The sequence below is a fragment of the Cydia pomonella genome, chromosome 5 (assembly GCF_033807575.1).
Source record: "Cydia pomonella isolate Wapato2018A chromosome 5, ilCydPomo1, whole genome shotgun sequence".
Classification (NCBI taxonomy): Eukaryota; Metazoa; Arthropoda; class Insecta; order Lepidoptera; family Tortricidae; genus Cydia; species Cydia pomonella.
Genome location: NC_084707.1, coordinates 7,669,315 through 7,681,999, shown reverse-complemented (window position 1 = coordinate 7,681,999; position 12,685 = coordinate 7,669,315). Strand labels below are relative to the sequence as shown.

The following is a 12,685-nucleotide window of genomic DNA, read 5'->3' as shown; positions in this document are numbered from 1 at the left end:
AGATACATTCTCGGCATATGTCTAAGAAGGTATATAGATGCTTCATAAAGTATGATGGCGAAAAGAGGGGCATTTTTACCTTGTTGCCACAAATGGATTTTTATGAAAAAAAAATATTTCATACAATATTGTATTGTGCATTAAATACCTAAAAATTGAGGTTGTCGCCCTCTTCTAAATAATAATAAAAAAATTTAAACAAAAAAAAATATTTTTTTAGGCCTTTGTAAATAAGTTAGAACCTTGATTTTTTTTTTTGAAAATGTATTGCTATTAGTGCCATGTATAATCCGAATTTCAAAAAAATCTAACCATTAGTTTAGCTTAGAAAAATTAAAAAAGATTTTTTATATTTTTGTTTTTTTATCCAAACCAAGGGGATTCCAGGCTTGAAATATTGTAAAATGATATCTTATAATAAGACTAATTAACTCTTCTAAGAAAGGTATACATTTCAGCCAGGGGCAGTTTCACTATAGGATTGCGGCTAGACCCTTTAGCTAACATTCTAAATTCAAATTAAATAAATACGAGTTGTACAGTTGCCATCAGATACCTGTTCATATATTTGTTATAGCACCTTGGTCGCTCTGATACATCTGATGGCGACTGCACAACCGTAACTCTGTAAACATTTTAGACATATGGATTGTAATTAAGAAATCGACGGTTGTTAAGCAAACCTGATCATACCTAAACTTATGGAGTTCAGTTGGAAGCGGGACACCGACAACACATTAATCATACTCCGTTTTCATTCTTCATGCTTGACAAGATGAGTAAAGGCTCGTGGGCGGTAACGCAAACGAATTTACTAACAACAACACTGTCTAATAGCTACTTCAATTGTTTTCTGCTGATGTTTAGTTTTTCGCAGGCCATTCAAAAAAAATATTCATATTCCATTTATAGAGTTGAGAAAGAAATACGGGAACAATGAAAGCGATAAGAATTCAATTTCCGAAAGTACTATGTCATATTACATTTAAAAACCGAGAGTCTAGAATGTGTGGCGTTCTGCCGGGACAGATTGTCTGAACACTTATGATCAATGCCGGATTTAGAGGTCTGGAGGCCTCGGGCAATAAAGGACTGGAGGCCCCCTGGCCCCAAATTATTTTCCAAATAAAATAGTAAATTTTAAAAAGTCTATTGTGGGGGCCCCTCTTTTGTGGCGGCCCGGGGCTGTAGCCCCGGTTGCCCTCCCCTAAATCCGGCCCTGCTTATGATCGATACTCAGTTCTATATTATCCCACACTCTGAACAACACAAAGCTACGATTGTTTTGCGTTCGCTTACATCAGCAACGGACCAGTAAAGGATACAAAGAAAATTACTCCTTTGTCCTACTGATGAAAACTGGTATTCATTTTGTTCATTGTTTTTAATTACTTTTCATTTATTTTTCTTTTGCAACGGATACAAAATGAAGCCACCGCTATTATCATGGTGATCAAATGCAGTTATATTTACTTTCAGTGCCATTTTACTTGGAAATATTTCTCTGAGTAGAATTTCATTTCAAACACTTAAATTCTTTCGCGTACCGCTGTGCACTGTTTATAGTTCTGTTTAACTTTAATGCTTTTCTCTTTTATTCTTTTATGAATTTACAATTCTAAGAGGAACATGTTCAATATCCAAACTGTCTTTTTCGTTATTGGTTGCTATTTACCTACTCGTATGTTACAATTAGCCCCTACCAACTTTCAAAATTGCCTTTGTCCTAAAAATTTAACACACTAATCTAATTTAACATTTATTTCGTTTATTTTACCCAATGTATGAAGGAAAGATTGTCTGGAAGAGTTCGCTTCTTAGCGATAAGACCGCCTTTTAAGTGTTTTTTCATTTCCTGTCTATTTTTATCTGTATGGTGCACAATAAAGAATATTTACTTACTTATGAACCTGATCCCACGCCTGCTCGCGCAAGTGAATTAACACAGAAAAAAAAACAACAAAAAAAGTTGTGACAGTTTCGCTTTGATATGCGGAGCCAACTACTAAGCGTAATGGTTTGATGTGTTGCATTTCCCCGCTTTGTGCACCGGCGGCACTGCAAGTTGCTATTGCAATCTTGACATACTTTCCAATGATGTTGTTATGCGTACCTTGCAAAATACAATCTAGCATTTTAATGCCGTATCTACCTAAATTTGCAACATCTATACCTATGTATAATTTATTTATAGGTACCTAAAATTTTCATTATTAGGATCATTTGTGAAGGACAACGTGGCAATGATTGTTCCGTTCAGCCAAATAATCATAAAAGATTCTGAGTGATGTATTGTGATATTACATGATATTTAAATGAAATAAATATTATTTTTATTTCGTTATATAGGTAAAACATTTCAATTTTAAATTATTCTCCCTTACTTTTAGTTCTCACGACTTATATCGGCGTAGGATTCGTAGGAATAATGTGTAGGTGATACAAATTAATTGTCCGCAGAAAACTCGACCGAATTTCACCTTCCCATGCAAATGGAGTTTAGTTCTAATTTTTAAACTATGTGTTGGATTGTAATGAAACTTTGTACATACAATGACATGTCAATATCTAGTCGTGTAATTAGTTTATATAGCTCTGGTTTATAAAACAAACGAAATAGAGCAAAAACAAGTAGTAACCGACAAGCAGCAAGCAAATTCGTATTGTACGAAGGGTCGGCCTGAAAACCAGCGGTGTAGTAGGTAAGCCTGCTGCAACACATGCTGCGGTTCGCTCCTTTTTAGCATCATAATTTTAAAAGTTTTTTATATCTACATGTAAACATTAATTTGTGCCTATTTAAGTTTCATTTTAAGGCTTGTAATGTTTTGTAGCATTGCCTGTAAACATTTTTCAATGTGGTGTTAAATAAAAAAATACTATGTCTATGTCTAAGTTTTGTATGAAAAACTTAAATTCGCTGTATTTTTTAACTATGGTATCTGAAGCTACATAAACTAATTACACGACTATATACCTTATCCTATTGTCAGTAAAGTTTCAGAGCAATATAAATAGTCGTTTCAAAATGAGAGCGTAACTACGTTTGTATGGAGAACCGAGCTTCCTGGGGACCCTTAAGAGGCTCATTTTTGGGTACCTACGAATCGAAAATAAATACGTCGGCGTATTAGTGCGTTGATACACAAGTTAATAACAGATGGGGTGTGGGTCTCAGCGTCGGCTCACGATCATGTTTTTGGACTTTCCCTTCTTCAAATAGGCCAACTTGGCACATTTGTCACCTAAAATTAGCTTTACTGCAGAACTTTGTTGATAAACATTAGCGGTTGCAATGTAGACCCTAACTTTGAGTATAATGTAATATCCTGTTTGTGTTCCGTGAGCTTGTATTTGTTATAATAATTCCGGAACTGCTTTAGCAAAAGTACCTACACGACGAAGCTTTTCGTATTCAGTATAGTACGAAGTTTGAACAAATTGAGGTTTTTATGCGAAACTATAATGCCGTTTGCTTGAGTCATATGCCAAATAAATGCATTGTACATTTACGAAACTGGTAAAATTGTAACCAACATGGTATAAATTCTCTCATGTCGCATATCTATTGTATGCATGTGCGTCGATGACGAGTTGCGTGCCGTGATACAGATGTATGTGAACCAAGGACCTACGACAGGCCTTCGCAAGTTGTGTGCAGATAGCTTTATGTATGACCATGACTTCTGCATGACATTGTTTTAACGGCGGCTACTCGGGGCCGCTGCGCCCTTGGCGTGTGGTGTGTTTATTGGAATATAAAACTGATTAGACCATTTTCTGTTTGATCGGACTTACTATTTTTTGGACTGGCTATTTGGTTTGATGACATTTTAATGGTATTTCATGTCGATCTGAATTCAAATACCCCGACGGAGGTTACGCCGCTATAGGTATAACGTTTTAAAGCTACTTTACTATTTGTTAGAATTACCTTTATGCTGTAAATTTCAGCATTAGCAATTTGTTCCACGGGGAAAGTATTATGTACACTGAAAAAAATTTTTGATCATTTTAACTAAGATCTTGTTTATTAAAATCATGTATCTTGTCTCCATATGAGCCTGTCAAGATCATGACTACTGTGACAAAGAGAATTTAGTTAAAATGTTCTTAGTTCCGGCTATCAAGTACTGTTGTAGAATTAATAAACACTGATTAGTTAGTTTCATTAATTATCTTGTCCAGTATAAGCATTAAACCTTAATATATTAATAAAGTTCATTTGTAGATTCAAGTAATCGCACAGTTGTATTCAATTAGATAATAGTTAGATTTAACCAAGACGCTTAGTTGAGTTTATCTAAATAATGCTTGCTTTAAAGAAGGCCACTTGTTTACGTCAATTATTATGTTGTTATACGCAAGCATTAATCTTTATTATAACAACAAAATAATTTATAGAATCACTCAAGATCCTATAGCTTAATCAACTAAGATAAGAGTTATCCGAATAATGAAAGTGGTCCAATGTGTCAAGTAATCGCAGTTGTATTTAATGAGATAATAGTTGATTTAACCAAGACGCTTAGTTGAGTCTATCTAAATAATGCTTGCTTCAAAGAAGGCCACTTGTTTATGTCAATTATTATGTTGTTATACGTAAGCATTAAACTTTATAATAACAACAAAATAATTTATAGAATCACTCAAGATCCTATAGCTTCATCAACTAAGATAAAAGTTCATTCAACTAAGATCTAGGCTAGTTTGACTTTGAGGTTTGTTTGAATCTATTAAGAATGATTTGTTGATGTAGTCACGACAGGAAATAGATTCAATTAAGATCTTTTTCAAGGTAGTTGGTAGGTACTCATGACTACCTAACCGTCGTATGTACTAGGTGTATGCGAATCCATGTAACTTACATAGATATTTACTAAGTGTACACACAGTACACTATGCACTTAGTAAATGCCTATGTATGTTACATGAATTCGCTTACACTTGATAAAAACGACGATTTAGGTAGTCACCAATATACTACCTACCTTGAAAAAGTTCTTAATTGAATCCTTGTACCTAGGAAATTATAAAAAAAAATACATTACATAATTATTTCTTTATTTTTCTTTCTTTACAATACTTACTTACATTAATACCTAATAGGAGGACTCAACCTTAATGTTGTTTATTGTCATAAAAACCTTAGTTGTTTACCAACTAAGGTTTTTATGACAATAAATTTATTCTTTATTCTTGGCATTGGTCTTGGTGATAAAGAAGATGGTCCTGGGCTTTCTTCTCTGTTTCTTTTTTTTGTTGTCAAGGATCCTAATTGTTGGAACCGCCTCCTTCTGTTCAGTACCTTGAATAATAAAAAACACTGTGTGTCAGGCAAGCACAGAGTAAACTTTCGTTTAAGCACATGCTACGTAAGCACTTTTTGGATAAGCTTCGTGATTGATTTTTAGTAGGTATGATATTTTCTACAGGTACATAGAGAGTGAATATGTATATGTAAGTTTATTATACAACCTATTTAAGTTTATTTAACATAATATGTATAACATAGAATATTGTTGTTTTATTTCAATAATCTCTCTCACGTATTGTTCTTTAAAGCACCTTTAATTACTGTTTCTATTTAGTCCAATGGTTGACTGGTAGAGAATGCCTAAAGGCATTAAGTCCGCCGTTTGTACATTATTTGTAATACTTGTGCAATAAAGTTTAAATAAATAAATAAATAAATAAATAAGTATCTGGGACATTAGATACTGAAGCTTAGATTTATTTAATTGAGAACAAAATTAGATGAGTTTGGAGAACAAAATTAAAATTGACAAATTATTAATATATAACTACTATTTGCCTACTAATAAAATGGATAAAAATTAAAATTAACTAATTGTGAATTAAAACTAAACTCTAAAATAAATGTAAAAAGTAGGTACTTAAGTACATTAATTTTCAAGGACACAGGAACACTACCATGGTACAAAATATGCTTGAAAATCAGTGGTCATCCACCTACCTGATGTACGAGTTTGCCTCTTGCTTGAAGAACTGCGCCAGACGCAGTAGTACATGCAGGGATATAATACGTTGTGGTCCTTTCACCCGGAAAGAGTTCACTTATCAATTTTGTCCACTTGAAATAAATTTGACCAACTATTGGTGAATTTTTGTTCTCATTTAATATTTCTTTGGCAATCACAGACGCTAATAAATTTCTAGTAGCATCTCCATCTAAGCTACCGCCTTTATAAATCAGAAGTGAAGAAGTTTCGAGTGATTGTTTCAATAAATTTTCAAGTATCTGAAAGAAAATATTAGTAGGTAAGTAGGTACATAGGTATAAATTCAAAACAGAGATGGAATATTTTTTCACCTGTAGGTATGTAAACCTGTAATAAATCTATGTAGATAGATACATAATCCTATCCTACCCTATTAGGTAACTATTATTTTTTTTAAATTTAATATTATAAATGCAAAAGTTCCAACTAAGACGGGGACGGAGGCTAAAAGCTAATTATTAAAAGTATATCTGTACTACTTAAATGATCTGCTTAATATTTTATCATACATACCCCAGTTTGAGTTCCTTTTCCTAATTGTTGATGACTTGTTGTACTTGCAGTATTTTCTTTTGTCTCAGGGTTGTCTAATGGTATTACCTCTACAACACATTCAGATAGTTCGTCAGTTTCCTTCAAGCAATCAAACTGCAAGTTTGACAAATCCAGGCCCTGTAAACAATAATTCATAATAATAATTTGACTTAAGTCTAATAATACAATCCTAGTCTCACAGTCTCTGCCCCACTGCTGGGCAAAGTCCTCCCTCCCTCCTCATATTGATACCTACTTATTCTACATATCTAAGTAGGTAGCTATGTAAGCTACCGCCAAGTAGGTACCTAGTAGGTCAAAACAAACCAACAATCTGTTGCATGGTTGCGCTGGATAAGATGCTGACTGTACCTATCTAGATACCACCTAACTAATAGGTAAGTTGTCAATATAACATTTTACAAATAGGTACTTAGGTACCCAAACAAAATCACATAAAAAACTTACCGAAAAAGATGGTATACTAGTATCGTTTATTGGCAAAAACTCATTTTTCCACGAACGCCAACACCTTGTAAATAGCACCCTTGGTCCTGCCTGCGGAATAAGGTCCTTCAAGTCCTCTCGAGTCAGAGCCGATAACGCCTGGATTGTCATCCGCTGTTCTAAAAGCAAGTTTCATCATTTAACTTATGCTTTTACGTCAGTAAGTAAGTGCAAGTGGATGTGTGAAATGTATCGTAACAGAACAAGGTAGGTACATTTCATGAGTTACATTATGCCTGTTAAAACAACTTTTGATTTGGATCGTCACATATTTCTATGGTACTTACCTGTAAAAATTGGTACTAAGTCGTGTAGCTCCCAGGTCTTCAAAAGTTCGGCAACGTCATCCATTTCTGACTGGACCACAACAACACAAAATCACTATCAATACGTAAGTATCAGTAAGCGGATCACTAAATAGAGGCTTCAGGCTGCGCTCGCGTTGCCAGAGGCAGAACTCCACTTCACAATGCTCAGAGCTGTGGCGCTATTGAAGCGTCGCCGGAAAATGCGCGTGGCGGCAGACGGCAAGTCGAGACGCGCCGCGCGCGGGGGAAGGGAGACGCGTGGGGGGACTCGCTCTTATTAGTTTCAGTCAAATCTTATTTGAATCTACTAAGAAGATTGTTAGGTATAACGTACCTAGTTGAACACAACTATCACTTTATATGATTAAAATAACTTATTATAATTTGTAAATGCTATCATTATGTTTATTCAAACAATAACTTAATTATGTTTAATTTTATAATCAACATTGTTTATATACCACATAAATTATTTGCAGTAACATTGTAAATAATTAATACGACTAAATACTAAATAATTGGTGCTACTAAAGAAAATGGTAGATATTACATTTTGTCTTGTTTTGTTCTACTTCATAGCGTCTTTAATGTAACATATCCAGTTATTATTTTAACTTTGCGCCTCGTTAATATAATAGACATAAATGGTTAATGCATGCACAGAGTCTTTGCAAGTGTAAATTATAGAAAATAACTAATTTAACGAGTGTAGTGTATGAATTCAAAAAAGTATTAGTTGTGTTTATAAAAAGTTTTTATTACATCAACAATTTACTTGTGTGTAACTTCAAACATATTCAGGTTTCTGTTACAACTACATGGTTTTGGTTTCAGTAAACAATAATAAGGTCATTTCAATTATTTTAACGCCAACTAAGAGAAAATGCTACTTAGTTGGAGTTCATTTTTTTCAGTGTAAGGTTGCGGTAGTAGCGTAATCGAAATTAGGCTTGCGGTTAGATACAACTTTGTTTTTGTTCTTATATTACCATTTGCCGACAGCTATGCTCTCAAATCCATGCTTAGGTATGCCAAATCGGTTCATTTTAATGATAACAGCAGTGCCAGCACAAACTAATGCTGGTGCCAGTGGTGCCGTAGACTCGTAGGTACCTAACTTGCTGCTACGTCGTTAACGATATATTAGCCGGTTTATTACTTTGCGTGTTACGTTCGTAATCGAACTACTCTTACTATATCGAAGTTAGTCGATAATGAACGTCTTTGTATTATAATAGCGGGAAACTTCCGTCTATTGACGTCGCACCTTTATATGAACTTCATTTGCCGTTCCTGTCCCTGTCCCATTGTGACCCACCTCGACATCATTTGTTTTTTCTTGCAGAAATATTCCGTATTGTAAGTTACCTATTGTCTTTATTGCGTTTGTCATCACTTTCAATATTTTTTTTAACCAATTAACCTAAAAACCTCTAAATATTGGTTACACCATTAATTGTTATTTCACAATATTAAACAAAACAATGAATGTCGTAACAATTAATTTGCTTACATAAAATTCTAAACAGAGATCACTGCGGTCAAGTGAGTCACGTCTGAAAATATCGATACGGACAAAGTGCCAAAAATATGTATACACTACCTTAATATATGGGCAATAAGGTCATGTATATGTATGTACATAATACAAAATATTGGTACGAAGAAAGTGCCATAAATATGTATTTATGGCACTTTCTTCGTACCGATATTTTGAGACGTGACTGTAAATGATGACTGAAAACATTCATTGCGCCAAGATATGGTTTCATTTATTAAATGTAAAATGTTAGTCTGGACCCGGGTATGTCCTTAAACTACGTCCAAAAGAGAGATATGGACACTGTGAATGTCATCTCGCTTTGTGTAGTAGGGCACAGCACAGCGGAGGTCATTCCAGATCTAGAGCAGAGCCCAACTGGGGAAGTACTCCATAAAACCGCAGGAAAATAACACTAGCCCCTACTCGTAGTGTTGTGTTCCTGCCGGTGAGTAAGGTTGCCAGAGCTCAACAAGGGTGTGGAGTGTTAGGGTCGGCAAACCGCATGTAATTCTTCTGGAGTTGCCTGCGTCCATAGGCTACGGAGACTGCTTACCATCAGGAGGGCCGTATGCTTGTTTGCCACCGACGTAGTATAATAAAAACACAACAAACATAAATATAACACACACATACCTTAGATAAGTAACTAATACATAAGAAAGAAATCAAGGCAACTAACGATTTAACGCTTAACTAACTATAGAGAGATTATATACTAAAACCTTTTCCAAGTTAAGCCCATAAACGCTTGAATGAATTTCAACCAGTCTTAAATAACAAGAGCTTTTAGTGGGTAAAATTCTGAATGCGGATCCGCACAGAGGTGAAGGACGCTGGTGACTCACTAGGGTAGAGTCTCTACTTACTTTCATAAACTCCTATCTTGAAACTTGTATAGTTACAACAGCTACCTTGATTTGTGCTGCATAAAGTTCATATTTAATAACTTCGTGGACAACATATACGATTCTGGAAAAGTTGTAGGCCGGAATGCCGCGAATGCCTACATTTCCACGACGCTGCGTGACGCGACTCGAGTGTTCAACTACAAAACGCTAGATGCAATCCTTGGTATTTTATTAACAACATGCTACGTTTTTACCTCCATATATGCCTACAATTTTATTTTTGTGAGTCATCTCCGGTAATCTAAATTTAGATTAAAGATATGTTTGAATTTAATAAAAGGTATATTTAGTCCAATTTATCTTTTGCTGACCAAGATTATCAAGTCGAAGCATACTTAATTGAAATGAAACCGGTCAATGAACACATAATTAGATTAGGTTTGTGAACCACAATTTGTGCAATTCACGGTCACGTATTTGTACGATCACTAGGCCGCGTACAAGCTACAAAACACGGGAACTTTTGCGTAAACAAACGCATTAATTATACGGCCCATTTCCGTTAATTGCTTGGGATTTATTGAGGAAATAAATCGCCTTCTAGTTTTGTAATATTAGCGAAATTTATTATTTTGTCTCCTTACAAATTTCCTTTAGGTGAATGTCCCGGTGAAATAAATATTACCGCCGAGCGTTTGTGATTGTAACTGAAAATAACAACAGCTACTTTCATTAAAACGAATGTGGCATTTTATTTTCTATACACGAGATTTACGGTAAATGACCCTTTAGGGTCCTGCGATGACCATAAATTGCGCAAGGCCATAGCAGTAAACGCATTAGGGCTACCTTGACCTCCGCCTCTATGAACACCATCTATCAAGGTTCTGCCTTATTGATGTTCACAGCCATCCCATTACGCTGGGGCTCTATAATTGCGCCGGCGTAAACGGCGATTGTCTTCCTCCAATATTAAAGATAAAACAGATTACTTTTCGCCTTGAACAAGCTTTTTCTCTCCTTTCTTTGATCTGACTTACGGTATTCAGATAGCAGTAAATACATAATCTTTGTATAAGATCAAGGGATTTTTGGAAGAGTTTGGTTGACACGGGTTCAGTAATCTGGTGCTTTATTCCTTGGCTTGCCTGCAATGCGGGCCGGGACACGACCTGGGTGGGGCGGGTCCGCTTGTGAACTTGGAAGGTCAAGTTCCAAAAGTTCACGTTCCGCTTATTGGGTGTCTACGACAAACTCCTTTATTAAGTCAAAACTTTGTTCATATGTAATGGACGAGAACGTTAAAGAGTTTTATTCGAGCTAACTTTCTTGTTTGCTGTAAATTTGCTTATATGCAATTGCTAAAACTATAATGTTCCTTATCATGATATAAAATGCTTTTTTTAAGCTTATTAGTTATGTAGAATAGAGTACAAGTACCTACATTAAGTAATAAAACCACACATGACAATGTTTTGAAATTCTATGATAAAAAACATTCGAGATAATATTGTTTGAACAGAAATATTTCGATGTTATCTTGTGAATCTCTTCAAACGAGGTCACCTGATAGTAAATTCTTTGTTTTGAAAAACATCGCTACTTTAAAACGCAGCGCGGTTTTTCATTAATAGTATTGTATTATCCAGTGTTCATATGCGAACGGAGTCGGACTTTTAATTGGCCCTTATATCCGCGTGCAACGCCTCGCTACACATCCGATTCGTATACGAATCGCGCTTTACCTACATTATTATTTTATTTTCCTCCTTCCCTTTTGTGATAAATTAGCCATATATAAAATATTTGTTGTTTTCCTCGTGGGCTCGAGCCACGATTTTCTTCATTTGATTATTATTTTGTTCGTTCACAAGTGGTCAAGTCAAGAAGACACTTGAAGATTTTAGGGAGAATTGAGGAGATCTCGAAGGTATTTTCATTTCAAGTCAAATATTACATGATAATGAATTCAGACATCAGTTGTTATTGTACCTCGTAACGCTACCTGCAAAATCTTGTTAACCTCTTCTGAAACTATGCAAATGAGTGTTAACAAGTTGATTGACTCGAAGAGGGAAATTTCTAAACAGATGCACCCCTCGAGTCACCTGCCTTATCTTTATATTAAATCCATTATCACAATGATCGCTTCAACTCAAGGTTTTCGCCAAATTGGAGTCGACTCGACTCGCTCACCGCTTTTTATCAAATTACGTTTTGATTCAATCTCACCCTCCTCGTGAAAAGTGGTTTTTTTAATTTAAGAGATAGATATAAATGATTTTTTTTCGCTTGCCCGTCAAGCATTACGCATTTTTGGTTATCATAGTTTTACTCAAGAACCAGAATGCAGTAACTTTTGCAATAAATTGAAATGTATGTAATAATAATGTACCTATTAGTATAACCTTATTTCAGATAGAAAGAAGAAGAGAAAATTAAAAGCGATCGGCCCTAGGTCACTATATTCGGGCAAAAATCCCAACAGCCGAAGCGTACGGTACCCGAAAGGACAAGTGCCTCCCACTCCCACTTGATGATATCGAATCTTGCGATCGTCAATGCCTCAGTCCAAGTAAAGGAGGCCCGGAACATGTTGTCCGTATCAGTGTAGTAAATGTACGTTTCTAACAGTGAATACGCTTTATACGGCAAACAAGCCGAACAGCCGGGTCGTTAGCATTCATCGGTCCTGGGTCGGCGGGTTATGTGAGGATTACACGGCAAATGCACTAAGGATTACGACACGGATAATTTATCGCACCATAAGCACATCGGACTTTGGGTTATTAGCTTCTGTACTCAATACCTATCATCACGCTAATAAAGGTACACACTACAATTTGCAACTAAGCACAAGCTTATAGATCATGAATATCAATCATGATCATGGCACCTGTATTTCTCGGGTATGGTTTCGCT

At 35.4% G+C, this 12,685-nt stretch overlaps 2 protein-coding genes across 2 annotated transcripts in view; one reads left to right on the top strand and one right to left on the bottom strand.

Moving 5' to 3' along the window:
* Positions 1-12,685, top strand: part of LOC133518216 (uncharacterized) — a 93,630-nt gene that overhangs the window by 17,963 nt on the left and 62,982 nt on the right. The gene's annotated exons all lie outside the window — the stretch shown is intronic.
* LOC133517614 (uncharacterized) lies at positions 5,061-8,295 on the bottom strand. The gene is made up of 5 exons (XM_061850958.1): positions 7,352-8,295; positions 7,026-7,183; positions 6,537-6,695; positions 5,978-6,262; positions 5,061-5,308 (listed from the first exon to the last, which is right to left on the bottom strand). The coding sequence occupies exons 1-5, from the start codon at positions 7,413-7,415 to the stop codon at positions 5,138-5,140; spliced, it is 837 nt and encodes a 278-aa protein (XP_061706942.1). The 5' UTR covers positions 7,416-8,295; the 3' UTR covers positions 5,061-5,137.